This window comes from Neoarius graeffei, chromosome 6 (genome assembly GCF_027579695.1).
Source record: "Neoarius graeffei isolate fNeoGra1 chromosome 6, fNeoGra1.pri, whole genome shotgun sequence".
In the NCBI taxonomy this organism is placed as follows: domain Eukaryota; kingdom Metazoa; phylum Chordata; class Actinopteri; order Siluriformes; family Ariidae; genus Neoarius; species Neoarius graeffei.
This window is the reverse complement of record NC_083574.1, coordinates 30,164,314-30,180,164: the sequence shown is the minus strand read 5'-3', so window position 1 is coordinate 30,180,164 and position 15,851 is coordinate 30,164,314. Positions and strand designations below refer to the sequence as shown.

At 41.7% G+C, this 15,851-nt stretch overlaps 1 protein-coding gene across 1 annotated transcript in view; it reads right to left on the bottom strand.

The window, feature by feature from the left end:
• Positions 1-11,834, bottom strand: part of dner (delta/notch-like EGF repeat containing) — a 75,743-nt gene extending 63,909 nt beyond the window's left edge. The window contains exons 1-2 of the mRNA XM_060924326.1: positions 11,712-11,834; positions 11,046-11,288 (exon numbers count right to left, since the gene is read on the bottom strand). Coding sequence (XP_060780309.1) covers positions 11,046-11,288; positions 11,712-11,834 — 366 coding nt within the window. The remainder of the gene's footprint in view (positions 1-11,045; positions 11,289-11,711) is intronic.
• Positions 11,835-15,851: the final 4,017 nt, after the last annotated feature.

The following is a 15,851-nucleotide window of genomic DNA, read 5'->3' as shown; positions in this document are numbered from 1 at the left end:
AAAACAAAAATGATCAGTCCAGTCAGATTTGAACTGACGGGTTTACTGGTCAATTTTGTGCTTTTTCATGCAGGCCATGTTGTTCTTGGTTTAGGACAGTTAATGATTATCTGTTACTTATTAGCAATAACAAATGGAGATGACCGGCAGCTTCATCTAGCTAATCAAGGATTGTAGTGCTCTGCGCATGTCTTCTGACATCTACAGTGATGCTTGAAAGTTTGTGAACCCTTTAGAATTTTCTATATTTCTGCATAAATATGACCTAAAACATCATCAGATTTTCACACAAGTCCTAAAAGGAGATAAAGAGAACCCAGTTAAACAAATGAGACAATATTATACTTGGTCATTTATTTATTGAGGAAAGTTATCCAATATTACATATCTGTGAGTGGCAAAAGTATGTGAACCTCTAGGATTAGCAGTTAATTTGAAGGTGAAATTTTCAATCAATGGGATGACAATCAGGTGTGAGTAGGCACCCTGTTTTATTTAAAGAACAGGGATCTATCAAAGTTTGATCTTCACAACATACAGTATGTTTGTGGAAGTGTATCATGGCACAAACAAAGGAATTTCTGAGGACCTTGGAAAAAGTGCTGTTGATGCTCATCAGGCTGGAAAAGGTTATAAAACCATCTCTAAAGAGTTTGGACTCCACCAATCCACAGTCAGACAGACTGTGTACAAATGGAAGAAATTCAAGACCATTGTTACCCTCCTCAGGAGTGGTTGATCAACAAAGATCACTCCAAGAGCAAGGCGTGTAATAGTCAGCGAGGTCACAAAGGACCCCAGGGTAACTTCTAAGCAACTGAAGGCCTCTCTCACACTGGCTAATGTTAACGTTCATGAGTCCACCATCAGGAGAACACTGAACAACAATGGTGTGCATGGCAGGGTTGCAAGGAAAAAGCCACAGCTTTCCAAAATGAACATTGCTGCTCATCTGCAGTTTGCTAAAGATCACGTGGACAAGCCAGAAGGTTATTGGAAAAATGTTTTGTGGACAGATGAGACCAAAATAGAACTTTTTGGTTTAAATGAGAAGTGTTATGTTTGGAGAAAGGAAATCACTGCATTCCAGCATAAGAACCCTATCCCATCTGTGAAACATGGTGGCAGTAGTGTCATGGTTTGGGCCTGTTTTGCTGCATCTGGGCCAGGACGGCTTGCCATCATTGATGGAACAATGAATTCTGAATTATACCAGCGAATTCTAAAGGAAAATGTCAGGACATCTGTTCATGAACTAAATCTCAAGAAAAGGTGGGTCATGCAGCAAGACAACGACTCTAAGCACACAAGTCGTTCTACCAAAGAATAGTTAAAGAAGAATAAAGTTAATGTTTTGGAATGGTCAAAGTCCTGACCTTGATCCAACTGAAATGTTGTGGAAGGACCTGACGCGAGCAGTTCAGGTGAGGAAACCCACCAACATCCCAGAGTTGAAGCTGTTCTGTATGGAGAAATGGGCTAAAATTCCTCCGTTTAGTTGCAGTTACTGCTGCACAAGGGGGTCACACCAGATACTGAAAGCAAAGGTTCACATACTTTTTGCCACTCACAGATATGTAATATTGGATCATTTTCCTCAATAAATAAATGACCAAGTATAATATTTTTGTCTCATTTGTTTAACTAGGTTCTCTTTATCTACTTTTAGGACTTGTGGGAAAATCCGATGATGTTTTAGGTCATATTTATGCAGAAATATAGAAAATTCTAAAGGGTTCACAAATTTTCAAGCACCATTGTATGTGCCCTTTACAGCATAGATCTAAGGTCAAGTGTATGGTGTAGGATGAGATCAAAATAAAGTAGAGCAGTGTTATTTCACTTTATTTCAACATTATTTCACATGTTGCACACTTGCCAATGGGTTGGCGTGGGCCAAACATTTGGCTCTTGCAGGCCCATGGACCGCCATTTGGGGTTCTGGGCTCTAGAGATTACATAGAATGGTGCCAAGAAACATCCTGTGAGCAGAGGGTCTGCAGGCTAAAACACCTTGCTGAGGAGAGAGGTCAGGGGAGAATTACCAGATTAGTTTGAGCTGACAGGAAGTCTATCGTAAGAAAAGCATCTCAGAACACACAACACACCAAAGCTTGAGGTGGATGGGCTAAAACAGCAGAAGACCACATCAGGTTCACCACTGTCAGCTAAGAATAAGAATCTGAGGCTATCTTGGGCATACAATCACTGAAACAGACAGTTGAAAACTGGAAAAAGACCAGGTGGGTTTTTTTTGTTGTTGTTTTTTTTGTTTTGTTTTGTTTTTTGCCCAACTGTCCAGTTTTGGTGAGCCTGTGCCCATGATAGTCTCAGATTCCTCATCATGGCTGGCAGGAGTGGGACCCAATGTGGTCTTCTGCTATTGTAGCTCATCCATCTCAATGTTCAGAGGTGGACAAAGTACCCAACTTCATTACTTAAGTGAAACTACAGATCCACTGGTCAAATGTTACTCCGATACAAGTGAAAGTTGTACAGTAAATTTTTTACTTTAGTTAAAGTACTGAAGTACTTGCTTTTATAAATACTTAAGTATTAAAAGTACATTTTCTGTCAACGCATTGTTGTATTATTGCCACAACGCTTACAAAACCTAATGCCGTTACCAAAGACAGAAATGTGAATTCACAAAATGAACACATGCTGTACCATCATGGTGGTTTAACGTTAAGCTAGCTAGTCAGTGAAACTCCACCTGACATGTAAGCAAACTCTTTTCAAACTCGAAATCATATTGGGTGGCTACCGCTACTAGAAAAGAAAAATTTCTACATTCTGTTTATTTGGCAAGATTATGCTAAAACATATTTCTGAAAGGACTTCAGATAAGTTAACGTTATTCATGTTAGTGTAACTCCGTTTTTACATGCTAACTAACAGTGTCCAAGTTAACTAGCTATGTGTTAACGTTAGCCACGGACAAGGCTCCGGCAACTTGGCAGGCAAATCCATAGAAAGTAATTTGACTAACCAGACTGCATAGTTATTGCAATGTTATCGCTAGCTCTAAAAGCACAGACAACTTCGTTGCAAGCTTTCTCTTGGAATAAAATATTTACATACAGTACCTCAATATTCTTCCGCAGGTTGGACGGCGAGTTTTTGTTGGCCCTGCTGTGGTTTGTTTTCGGCAAAGCAAACATTTAAAATGAAACGAATCATTAATCCTTTCAGAAAACTGAAACATGGGTTCTAGGTATGGCCGGGTGCGTACATTCTCCAGAAGAACCGCCTCCTTCCATTCTGCCATCAACTGATCGTGTTCAAATAATGCTGCGGAGAAATCATTAAACTTGATTTTATACAGTCTATGGACGTGATGTGACCCTAGTGATTACTGATCAGCTGTCTCAGTGTCACCTGTGAAAAAACAATCACGTTTAGAAAAGAAAAGAAAAAAACATCAACTTTCAAAGCTGCTTCATAGTAACGAGTACCTTGACAGAACTGTAGTGGAGTAAAAAGTACGATATTTGTCAAATGTAGTGAAGTTAAAGTCGTAAGTTTCCAAAAAAATAATACTCAAGTAAAGTACAGATACTCAAAAAGTGTACTTAAGTACAGTACTCAAGTAAATGTACTTTGTTACTGTTCACCTCTGTCAATGTTCGATGTGTTATGCAGGCTAAGATGCTTTTCTGTTCACCACAGTTGTAAAGAGCAGTCATTTAAGTCATTCACTCAGTGGGTTTTTTGTTGTTGTTGTTTTGGGTTTTTTTTGTTTATTTTTGCACCATTCTGCGGAAACTCTGGAGACTGTTGTGTGTGAAAATCCCAGGAGATTAACAGTTCCTGAAATACTCACACCAGCCCATCTGCCACCAACAACCATGCTATGGTTAAAAAAAAATACATGATTTTTTTGTATTGCGATGCTGCCACATGATTACCTGATTAGATAACTGCATGAATGTGCAGGTGTACAGGTGTTCATAGTAAAGTGGATGGTGAGTATATCTGATACTACTGTATTTAGGCAGGGTGGCATGGTGGTGTAGTGGTTAGTACTGTTGCCTCACAGCAAGAAGGTTCTGGGTTCGAGCCCAATGGCCAATGGGGGTCTTTATGTGTGGAGTCTGCATGTTCTCCCTGTGTCTGCATGGGTTTCCTCCAGGTGCTCTGGTTTCTCCCACAGTCCAAAGACATGCAGGCTAGGTTAACTGGTGGCTCTAAATTGCCTGTAGGTGTGAATGTGAGTGTGAATGGTTGTTTGTCTCAATGTGTCAGCCCTGCGATGACCTGGCAACTTGTCCAGGGTGAACCTTGCCTCTCGCCCATAGTCAGCTGGGATAAGCTCCAGCCTGCCCGCGACCCTGTACAGGATAAGCAGTTATGGATGGATGGATGGATGGATGGATGGATGGATGGATTTTGGCATAACTATCTAATGTAAAATTAACTGTTTCATGCAATAATAACATGTTTATCTTATTTATTTACAGAGACTGGAATCCTCAGATTTCTGGTCGTAGTTCAGCAGATAGTGTGTGTGTGTGTGTGTGTGTGTGTGTGTGTGTGTGTGTGTGTGTGTGTGTGTGTGTGTGTGTGTGTGTGAGAGAGAGAGAGAGGGAGAGAGAGCTCACACACTCTGTGCTTGTAAGAACCAGCATACAAATCCAAATGAGCCTGGCTGATGTTAGCAGTGAAACTGAAATAAAACATGGGAACAGAGGAAACATTATGCCCTGTCTGAAAGCAGCAGAAATTGTATCAGCCATGATAACTCATCATCATCATCATCTGTGTTTGTGTGTGTGTCTGATGTAAAAGAGGGTACCAGAGAGACATGTCATGTAGACACGTCATGTGGTTGCTAAGAAACAGCCACTCCAGGAGAAGTGGAGGCTGAAAGAACAGATGAAGACACACACAAACACACGACATCCATCCATCACACATACAATCTACTGAATCACAAACACACATTTTCATTTATCTCTATTTCTCTCTGTGTGTGTGTGTGTGTGTGTGTGTGTGTGTGTGTGTGTGTGTGTGTGTGTGTGTGTGTGTGTGTGTAGAGAGAGAGAGAGAGAGAGAGAGAGCTGCTAGAATAGTGTAATGTGATCAGGACTGGGTAACATCTTCTGGACTGTTGTCCATCCCCAAATTTAAATTATCCACCATGGGTTCCAGGGCATTTAGGGTTGCAGCCCCCAATCTGTGGACTATGGACTCAAGTTGACAAGTTAGAATGTTGAGCAGGAGATTTATTTGATTTTTACTGGTTAGAGGTTGGGCATGACAAGTTGCAGCCTCGAGTTGAACACAGCAATATTTTTGTATAAGCGCATTCTGTTGTGTGTTATTCCTTACATACAGTAATGCCCACCTCACTCTGAGCAGTGTCAATCAGCCAAGACATGTTTGCTATTTTCAGTTCTGCAGTGGAGCTATGAGGCTAACATTGCCTACGAATAAGTAGTAGTATTTAGCATTGTACAAATAGGACACTTAAAATTTTACACACCACTTAACAGTTAAATTATGTTGAGTAGGTGTGCAGTTTGCAGCAGTAAGCCTTACTTTCTTGTTAGCTACTTTACTTTCGTTGGTCCAGTGCCAACTTCACACACTAAATGTTTCGCCTGATCAATTACATTTATGGTGACAGGAACAGAATAGGCAGGACTGGGGGTTGCTAATATAGGTATGGTTAGGGAAAGTGACACAACAAGACAATAAGAAGAACACAACAACATTATGCAAAGACAACAGGAAATACAACAATTGGAAAAGGGACATCTCATCTCATTACCTCTAGCCGCTTTATCCTGTTCTACAGGGTTGCAGGCAAGCTGGAGCCTATCCCAGCTGACTACGGGTGAAAGGCGGGGTACACTCTGGACAAGTCGCCAGGTCATCGCAGGGCTGACACATAGACACAGACAACCCATTCACACTCACATTCACACCTACGGTCAATTTAGAGTCACCAGTTAACCTAACCTGCATGTCTTTGGACTGTGGGGGAATCCGGAGCACCTGGAGGAAACCCACGTGGACACGGGGAGAACATGCAAACTCCGCACAGAAAGGCCCTCACCGGCCACGGAGCTCGAACCCAGACCTTCTTGCTGTGAGGCAACAGTGCTAACCACTACACCACCGTGCCGCAGAAAAGGGACATAACAGGCAAAATGGCACAACAATTTGATGAGTCACACGAGAGTGCGACAGAAAAAAAAAATGGCACAAAACAGAGTTAAAGACACAAGAAGACTACAAGATGAAGTAAACATGACCAGGAGCACAAGACCACTGGGTTAAGGGAAACACAAAACAATACAAGAAGACAATGACAATATACAATGCAAAAATTAGATAACACATCTTGACACTGACAAGTTAGCGTACAATTCAGTGTAACTTTGCCACTGCTAAAGCATTACAGTATAAAGAGAGTGCAGAGGAAGAGGGAACACTTGTAAAGGACAAAACAGAAGCTATAAACAGAAGATTAAGAGGGGAAAGAAGGAAAAGAAAGCAGGAAGAAGGTCAAAAAAGAGGAGAGGAGGAAGAGGAATGCGGTATAGTGAATAGGGTAATTTGTGTTTTGGGACACATCCACAGTGGACTGCTGACAGTGATGTTTCCAGATGACGTAAAATAACTCTGTACTACAGTAAAACAGGAACAGAGTGTCCTTGCTGAGGTGAGACAGTGCATTTTATGTTGCATAGCGCACGCGCGCGCACACACACAGCCAAACCTCAGCAGGCTTTTAAAAAGTATAGCAACATGCACTGATTATTAACAATTCAGATAATTAGCGTGCAGCACTCCTGCAGAAAGAGAAGAGGAGAGCTCTGAAAGGCTGGTGTGTGTGTGTGTGTGTGTGTGTGTAGGCTATAATAAAAACACGAAAGGGTTACAGGACTAATTCAAAATCTCAGTAGGACATGCTGTGACATCACCATGACTACACGACTTTCTTCAAACCAATCCCTGTACATTAATGACCACACAGCCAATCAGTGAACCAATACTAGTGTACGTCAGATCTGAAGTTAAAAGTGGGGGAGGGGTGTGACGTCTGGGTGATGTAGGATGAGAGAGAGAGAGAAGGAAAAGAGAAGGACACATCAATAAAAATTCATCCGCTTTACCCCTTATTATCTGATGTTATAAGCATCAATAAAGTTTATTTTAGAATTGATCCCCAGTGACTCCGCACTGTGACCATTTGTATGCATGTTTGAGCTCATTGTGACATTGTGAAGTGCACTTCAAATAGTCTGCAATGTTCAGTAATTAAAGATTGCACATTGCAAAGATGATTTCTGCCAAAGCACTAAGGTTATTAATAAAGAAGGAAAGTCACAGGTGGCAATTAGCTTATGTTCATGAGCATCGATCAAAAGGGGAGACAGTTAACTCCATGGCCATGCCAGTCAAGACTCAGGGACCATATTCATATTGTATTGTACATTCAATGTTCACTTTATAGGAACACCTCTACATCTGCACACTCATGCAGTTATTCAATTAGCCAATCATGTGGGAACAGCACAATACATACACTGCAAAAAATGAAATCTTAGCAAGTGAAAATATCTTGAAAATAGTTGAAACAATCTAGCATTTCCTATTATAAGAATACAAGACACCAATTCTGAGATTATTAAACCTAGTTCTAGATTGCAACCAACCTATTCTAAGATGTCTTATCAAGTAAAAATATCTGTCCATGCAGCAAAATAATTTCACTAGTATTAAGTAATTTTCTCCTCAAATTCAGTTTTCAATTTTTTGCAGTGTAAAATCATGCAGAATGGTTGTTGGTGCCAGATGTGCTGGTTTGAGTACCTCAGAAACTGTTGATCACTTGGGATTTTCACACACAACAGTCTCTAGAATTTATTGTGCCCAAAAACAAAAAACACTGACTGAGTGAGAGTTCTGTGGGTGGAAACACCTTGTTGATAAGAGAGGTCAAAGGAAAATGGCCAGATTGGTTTGAACTGCCAGGAAGGATACAGTAACTCATATAAGCACTCTTTACAACCATGGTAAGCAGAAAAGCATTTCAGCATGCACGAAACATCAAACATTGAGATGGATGGGCTACAATAGCAGAAGACCACATCAGGTTCCACTCCTGTCAGCCAAGAACAGGAATCTGAAGCTATCACTGGCAGAAGCACAACCAAACTGGACAGTTGACACTTGGACCCCGTCCACACGTAGCCGGGTATCTGCTAAATCGAAGATATTTTTCTAAGTTTTGGCCTGTCATCCACATGAAAACACATCAAAAACGAATATTTAAAAAAACTCTGGGCAAAGTGAAGATTTTTGAAAACTCCGTGTATGCCTTTTCGTGTAGACAGAGATAACCGGAGTTTTGCGTTTTAGAACGTCACAATCTGCGCCAAAAAAATGACAACAAATCTGCCCTGACGTCAAACGTGCAACCTTTGTTTACTGCAGAAGCCAGATTAAGCATGGACAAAGAGTAATGGATCGGAGTAGTGCCTTGAAAGCGTTAATTATTGTGCAGGTGCTATTTACATGTTTAATTTTAGAAGCCCAACTAATCTTTGCTTTGACAAGATTCCCAATCAATGTTTTCTTGCGTCTTTTGAAGTTTATACTCCAAAATTGTGTTTAGAAGCAATTCTGTCTCCGAGTCTGTCCAGACGAACGAGCTTGGCGCCATGTTTTATGTTTAGGCGGACGTGACGCCAACAGAGGGCTATTCTGATGTGATTAGGGGGTAGGATTTGGGGAAATAATGCCATCTACAGGTTTGGAATGCTTATGAATGTGATTGAAAACGCAGATGTTCGGTTATGTGTGGAAGGGATTTTTTTCGAAGACGAGGTGGTGTGGATAAAACATTTTTATAAACGGAGGGGGGGGGAATGTTCGGTTTTAAAAATACCCGGCTACGTGTGTACATGGCCTTAGAAAGAAAGAAGAAAAAACCCACCCATTTGCCCCCCAGTCTTCAGTCTACAAACCCTCTGCACACAGGATGTTTTTTGTTTTCTGCACAATTCTGTGGAAACTCCAGACACTTGTGTGTGAAAATCCCAGAAGATCAGCAGTTTCTGAAATAATCAAACCAGCCAACAACCATGCTACGGTTAAAATCACAGAGATCACATTTTCCCCACTCTGATATTTGATGTGAGCAAAGCTCTTGACCTGTATCTGCATGATGTTATGCATTGTGCTGCTGCAACATGATTGGCTGATTGAATAAGTACATGAATGTGTCCAGGTGTTCCTATTAAAGTTTACATTGAGGGTATATTTATATATTATTTATTCCTATTTTATTTATTTTAACCAATCAGGAGTCACCCCTGATTCCCCCGTATAATCCGTTCATCTTTGCTTTCAGTCATTATCAGGCTCCTGCTTGGGTGGAATAAAAGCCTGCAGCCACATTGGCACTTTGCAAATAAGACTAATGACCCCTGATGTAGGGGGGCTTTAAATTTTTTTGTGTTTGTTTTTTTGTTTTAAAATGAACTATGATGTCACATGACCATTCTTGTACACCCTTCATTGGGGAAATTCACTCTGCAATCCATAGGAATTCAGCTGATCCTTTCTCATTCTCATTTATCATCACCATCTGCTGAAACAGTTTCATTAATACAGTATGACTTCAAATTTAGGGGCGGCACGGTGGTGTAGTGGTTAGCGCTGTCGCCTCACAGCAAGAAGTTCCAGGTTCGAGCCCCGTGGCCAGTGAGGGTCTTTCTGTGCGGAGTTTGCATGTTCTCCCTGTGTCTGCGTGGGTTTCCTCCGGGTGCTCCGGTTTCCCCCACAGTCCAAAGACATGCAGGTTAGGTTAACTGGTGACTCTAAATTGACCGTAGGTGTGAATGTGAGTGTGAATGGTTGTCTGTGTCTATGTGTCAGCCCTGTGATGACCTGGCGACTTGTCCAGGGTGTACCCCGCCTTTCGCCCGTAGTCAGCTGGAATAGGCTCCAGCTTGCCTGCGACCCTGTAGAAGGATAAAGTGGCTAGAGATAATGAGATGAGATGAGATGAGATGAGACTTCAAATTTAGGGGGACTAAGATTACAGACATACTGGCCCTGAACTACTGGAGATCCGCCCCTGCCACCCATATAAGTCCCTGATTTACTAAAGGCTTGCGAATGTGAAAATGTAAAATCATGCAACACCTTAAAAACATGCAAGATAGATTTAAGAATACTTTATAACACGTGTTGTTGTTGTTGTTGTTTCTGTGCTTTTCCTTTACTGAATATGTAATTTGGGACATTTATATGTAAATGGATAAAATACAGTGTTGTGTCGGTTCAAACCTGTACATTTACAAGCCACAGTGTGATTTACTGAGGCTAAATGAGTTTAGTCCTCTGGGAGTCTCAGCGAGATCCAAACATGTCATGACTATTCTGAACAATTAGCAGATACAAAGACCTTATTTAATAAATACTGTTTCCGCCAAGGTATCGGACATCATTTAAGCAATTATTTCTTGTAAATCACCCACAACATACTAACTGTTTGTGTGATTCAGATTTAGAAATATACAAATTATGACCTATTATTTGGTTGGATAGATAGATAGATAGATAGATAGATAGATAGATAGATAGATAGATAGATAGATAGATAGATAGATAGATAGATAGATAGATTTTTTTTAAATGGGGCCTAAATCCATTCTGAATGTGTTATGCCTTTAAGGTATTTTAAAAGAGAAACCATTAGAGTACATAGTTTGCTTTTTATTGGCTGTATCTGTTATTTCTCAGAAATTAAAATGTTTTATTAATGAAACAATTAATGAAAACATTGTACTAATTGATTGGTCTTTAGCCTTTTTAAAATAAAAGGAAAAAAGAGTGTGAAAAAAAATTAGTGTAAATTTAACACATTTCTAACACCCACCCTGTAAATGGGTCAATGACTAAAAAAAACTCACACATGCACACATACACATGCTTCCTCTCTGTTCTGTTGCCACAGCAACGCTCTCCTCTTCGCATCTTACAGACAGCACATTAGTGCGCGCCCACACACACACACACACCTGGCAGTTGTGTCCGGTGAACTGCGCGCTGCATGTGCAAATGTACTTCAGCTCTTCTCCCTCTGCAGGTGTACACACTCCTCCGTTTAGACACGGTTGTCCCTCACATGGGTCCATGGGGATTGTTGGAGTCACATCAGGGTCAGAGGTTGCAGGAGTTGTGACCCCCCTCTCTGCAAGGAAGATGAGGAGAGGAAGAACGAGTGTAATGAGCTCCATCACACACCCGTTCACCGTTGAGATCTTCTCTAATGTGTAGTGCAGAGCTCCACAGCTCCAATGTGTGTGTGTGTGTGTGTGTGTGACAGAGACAGCAAGAGAGAATGTGTGTGTAAGCAAGAGCGGGGGGGGGGGGAGAGAGGAGGGAGGGGAGAGAGAGAGAAACAGAGAGAGAGAGACAGACAGACACACAAAATGAAAGACTGGGAGAGAGAGAAACAGGGAGAGAGACAGACAAAATGAAAGACTGGGAGAGAGAGAAACAGGGAGAGAGACAGACAAAATGAAAGACTGGGAGAGAGAGAAACAGGGAGAGAGACAGACAAAATGAAAGACTGGGAGAGAGGGAGAGCAAAAGACAGCAAGAAAGAAGGACAGAAGTCGCTACTTCAGCAAAGCAAAACAGGGAGGATGCTGAGTCATGGGCAGTATTCATAACACACACACCTCATTTAGAGTGTTGTCATTCATAACCTGTCCTTGTGGTACACACTTTCTTAAAGGCTGTGTGGAAGCAAGTCTGCGTAGATGTCTCTCCAGGGTCTTGATTATGTTGGCGGTGGTTTCCATGGTGACCAGATGGTTTGTTTTCCATCTCTGAGAAAAAAAAAACATGCAGTAAAATTCCATCTTTATTAGCACCGAGTTTGTTTCCTGTGCTTGGACACACACTTATGATGGAAGACTTTAATCATACTAGCCTTCCACTGTTTAACCATTTCATTCATTAAAGTTTGTGTATAAATGTAAAATGTATGAAATGCTTTTATTCATTTGAATGATTTCACAAGATGTACTCCCACTCATAGACTCATAGACATTTAACCATCTCATCTCCTCTCATTATCTCTAGCCGCTTTATCCTGTTCTACAGGGTCGCAGGCAAGCTGGAGCCTATCCCAGCTGACTACGGGCGAAAGGCGGGGTACACCCTGGACAAGTCACCAGGTCATCACAGGGCTGACACATAGACACAGACAACCATTCACACCTACGGTCAATTTAGAGTCACCAGTTCACCTAACCTGCATGTCTTTGGACTGTGGGGGAAACCGGAGCACCCGGAGGAAACCCATGCGGACACGGGGAGAACATGCAAACTCCGCACAGAAAGGCCCTTGCCGGCCATGGGGCTCGAACCCAGACCTTCTTGCTGTGAGGCGACAGCGCTAACCACTACACCACCATGCTGCCCACATTTAACCATATCTAGGTTAAATGTTAAACATTACATTAAGTGTAAAGTGAAATGTCATGAGGGTGGTGCAGTAATTAGTACTGTCGCCTCACAATAAGAAGGTTCTAGGTTTGAACGGTCACCTTTTTGTGTGGAGCTTGCATGTTCTCCCCATGCCTGCATGGGTTTCCTCCCACAGTCCATAAACATGCTGATTTGGTCAATTAGCTACTCTAAATTACCTACCAGGTGGCACGGTGGTGTAGTAGCACTGTCGCCTCACAGCAAGAAGGTTCTGGGTTCAAGCCCAGCAGCTGACGGGGACTTTCTGTGTGGAGTTTGCATGTTCTCCCTGTGTCTGCATGGGTTTCCTTCCACAGTCCATAAACATGCTGATTTGGTCAATTAGCTACTCTAAATTGCCTACCAGGTGGCACAGTGGTGTAGTATCACTGTCTCCTCACAGCAAGAAGGTTCTGGGTTTGAGCAAAGCAGCCGACAGGGGCCTTTCTGTGTGGAGTTTGCATGTTCTCCTTGTGTCTGTGTGGGTTTCCTCTGGGTGCTCCAGTTTCCTCCACAGTCCAAAGACATGCGGTTAGGTCACCATAGGGGCAGCCTTGGGCTGAAGTGGCCTTGAGCAACACACCTATCTCCCAACTGCTCCCCAGGTGCTGTAACATAGCTGCCCACTGGTCTGGGTATGTGTGTGTGTGTGTGCATGTGTGTTCACTGCTTCACATGGGTTAAATGCAGAGAGGAATTTCACTGTGCGTAAGTGAACGTGTGATAAAGTTGTTCTTCTTCTTCTAGGCGTGAGTGTAAATGGTTGTTTGTGTCTGCATTAGCCTTGCAATTGATTGGCGACCTGCCCAGGATATACCCTGCTTCTCATCCAATGTCAGCTGGGATTAGCTCCAGCTTCCTCTGTACCTCTGACGGATAAGCAGCATAGAGAATGTATTGATGGTATACAGCGATTTTGTGATTCAGTGGTGGTTATACATCCTTTATGTGTGCAAATGAACAAAAAATGGTGAGGTACACCCCATGCATGTTGAAGAAATGCTTCAATAAAGTGTGAACCGAACTTCATATTCTGTAACCTAGTACTCTGATGCCCCATTTTCCCAACAAGGAATCAAAAAAGTTGGGATGTATGGAAAATGCAAATAAAAAAAAGAAAGCAGTGATTTCTAAATTTCCTTTCACTTGTATTTCATTTCAGACAGTATGAACCCAAGATATTTCATGTTTTGTCTGGTCAACTTCATTTCATTTGTTAATATACATCCATTCCTGCATTTCAGGTCTGCAACCCATTCCAAAAAAAGCTGGGAATTGGGACAATTTAAGGCGAGTAATGAGGTTAAACAATAAAATAATTATGTGATTTGAAACAGGTGATGTCAACAGGTGATTGTAATCATGATTTGGTGCAAAATCAGTATCCAGGAAAGGCCTAGTCTTTGAGGAGCAAAGATGGGCTAAGAATCTCCAGTTTGTCAACAAATGTGTGAGAAAATTATTGAAATGTTTAAAAACAATGCTCCTCAAAGAAAGATACAGTGGTGCTTGAAAGTTTGTGAACCCTTTAGAATTTTCTCTATTTCTGCATCAATATGACCTAAAACATCATCAGATTTTCACACAAGTCCTAAAAGTAGATAAAGGGAAGCCAGTTAAACAAATGAGACAAAAATATTATACTTGGTCATTTATTTATCGAGGAAAATGATCCAATATTACATATCTGTGAGTGGCAAAAGTATGTGAACCTTTGCTTTCAGTATCTGGTGTGACCCCCTTGTGCAGCAATAACTGCAACTAAATGTTTCCGGTAACTGTTGATCAGTCCTGCACACCAGCTTGGAGGAATTTTAGCCCATTCCTCCATACAGAACAGCTTCAACTCTGGGATGTTGGTGGGTTTCCTCACATGAACTGCTCGCTTCAGGTCCTTCCACAACATTTCGATTGGATTAAGGTCAGGACATTGACTTGGCCATTCCAAAACATTAACTGTATTCTTCTTTAACCATTCTTTGGTAAAATGACTTGTGTGCTTAGGGTTGTTGTCTTGCTGTATGACCCACCTTCTCTTGAGATACAGTTCATGGACAGATGTCCTGACATTTTTCTTTAGAATTTGCTGGTATAATTCAGAATTCATTGTTCCATCAGTGATGGCAAGCCGTCCTGGCCCAGATGCAGCAAAACAGGCCCAAACCATGATACTGCCATCACCATGTTTCACAGTTGGGATAAGGTTCTTATGCTGGAATGCAGTGTTTTCCTTTCTCCAAACATAATGCTTCTCATTTAAACCAAAAAGTTCTATTTTGGTCTCATCCATCCACAAAACATTTTTCCAATTGCCTTCTGGCTTGTCCACGTGATCTTTAGCAAACTGCATATGGGCAGCAATGTTCTTTTTGGAGAGCAGTGGCTTTCTCCTTGCAACCCTGCCATGCACACCATTGTTGTTCAGTGTTCTCCTGATGGTGGACTCATGAACATTGACATTAGCCAGTGTGAGAGAGGCCTTCAGTTGCTTAGAAGTTACCCTGGGGTCCTTTGTGACCTTGCCGACTATTACCCGCCTTGCTCTTGGAGTGATCTTTGTTGGTCGAGCACTCCTGGGGAGGGTAACAGTGGTCTCGAATGTCCTCCATTTGTACACAATCTGTCTGACTGTGGATTGGTGGAGTCCAAACTCTTTAGAGATGGTTTTGTAACCTTTTCCAGCCTGATGAGCATCAACAATGCTTTTCCTGAGGTCCTCAGAAATCTCCTTTGTTCGTGCCATGATACACTTCCACAAACATGTGTTGTGAAGATCAGACTTTGATAGATCCCTGTTCTTGAAATAAAACAGGGTGCCCACTCACACCTGATTGCCATCCCATTGATTGAAAACACCTGACTCTAATTTCACCTTCAAATTAACTGCTAATCCTAGAGGTTCACATACTTTTGCCACTCACATATATGTAATATTGGATCATTTTCCTCAATAAATAAACAATCAAGTATCATATTTTTGTCTCATTTGTTTAACTGGGTTCTCTTTATCTACTTTTAGGACTTGTGTGAATATCTGATGACGTTTTAGGTCATATTTATTCAGAAATATAGAAAATTCTAAAGGGTTCACAAACTTTCAAGCACCACTGTATGAACATCTCATCTCATCTCATTATCTCTAGCCGCTTTATCCTTCTACAGGGTCGCAGGCAAGCTGGAGCCTATCCCAGCTGACTACGGGCGAAAGGCGGGGTACACCCTGGACAAGTCGCCAGGTCATCACAGGGCTGACACATAGACACAGACAACCATTCACACTCCCATTCACACCTACGGTCAATTTAGAGTCACCAGTTAACCTAACCTGCATGTCTTTGGACTGTGGG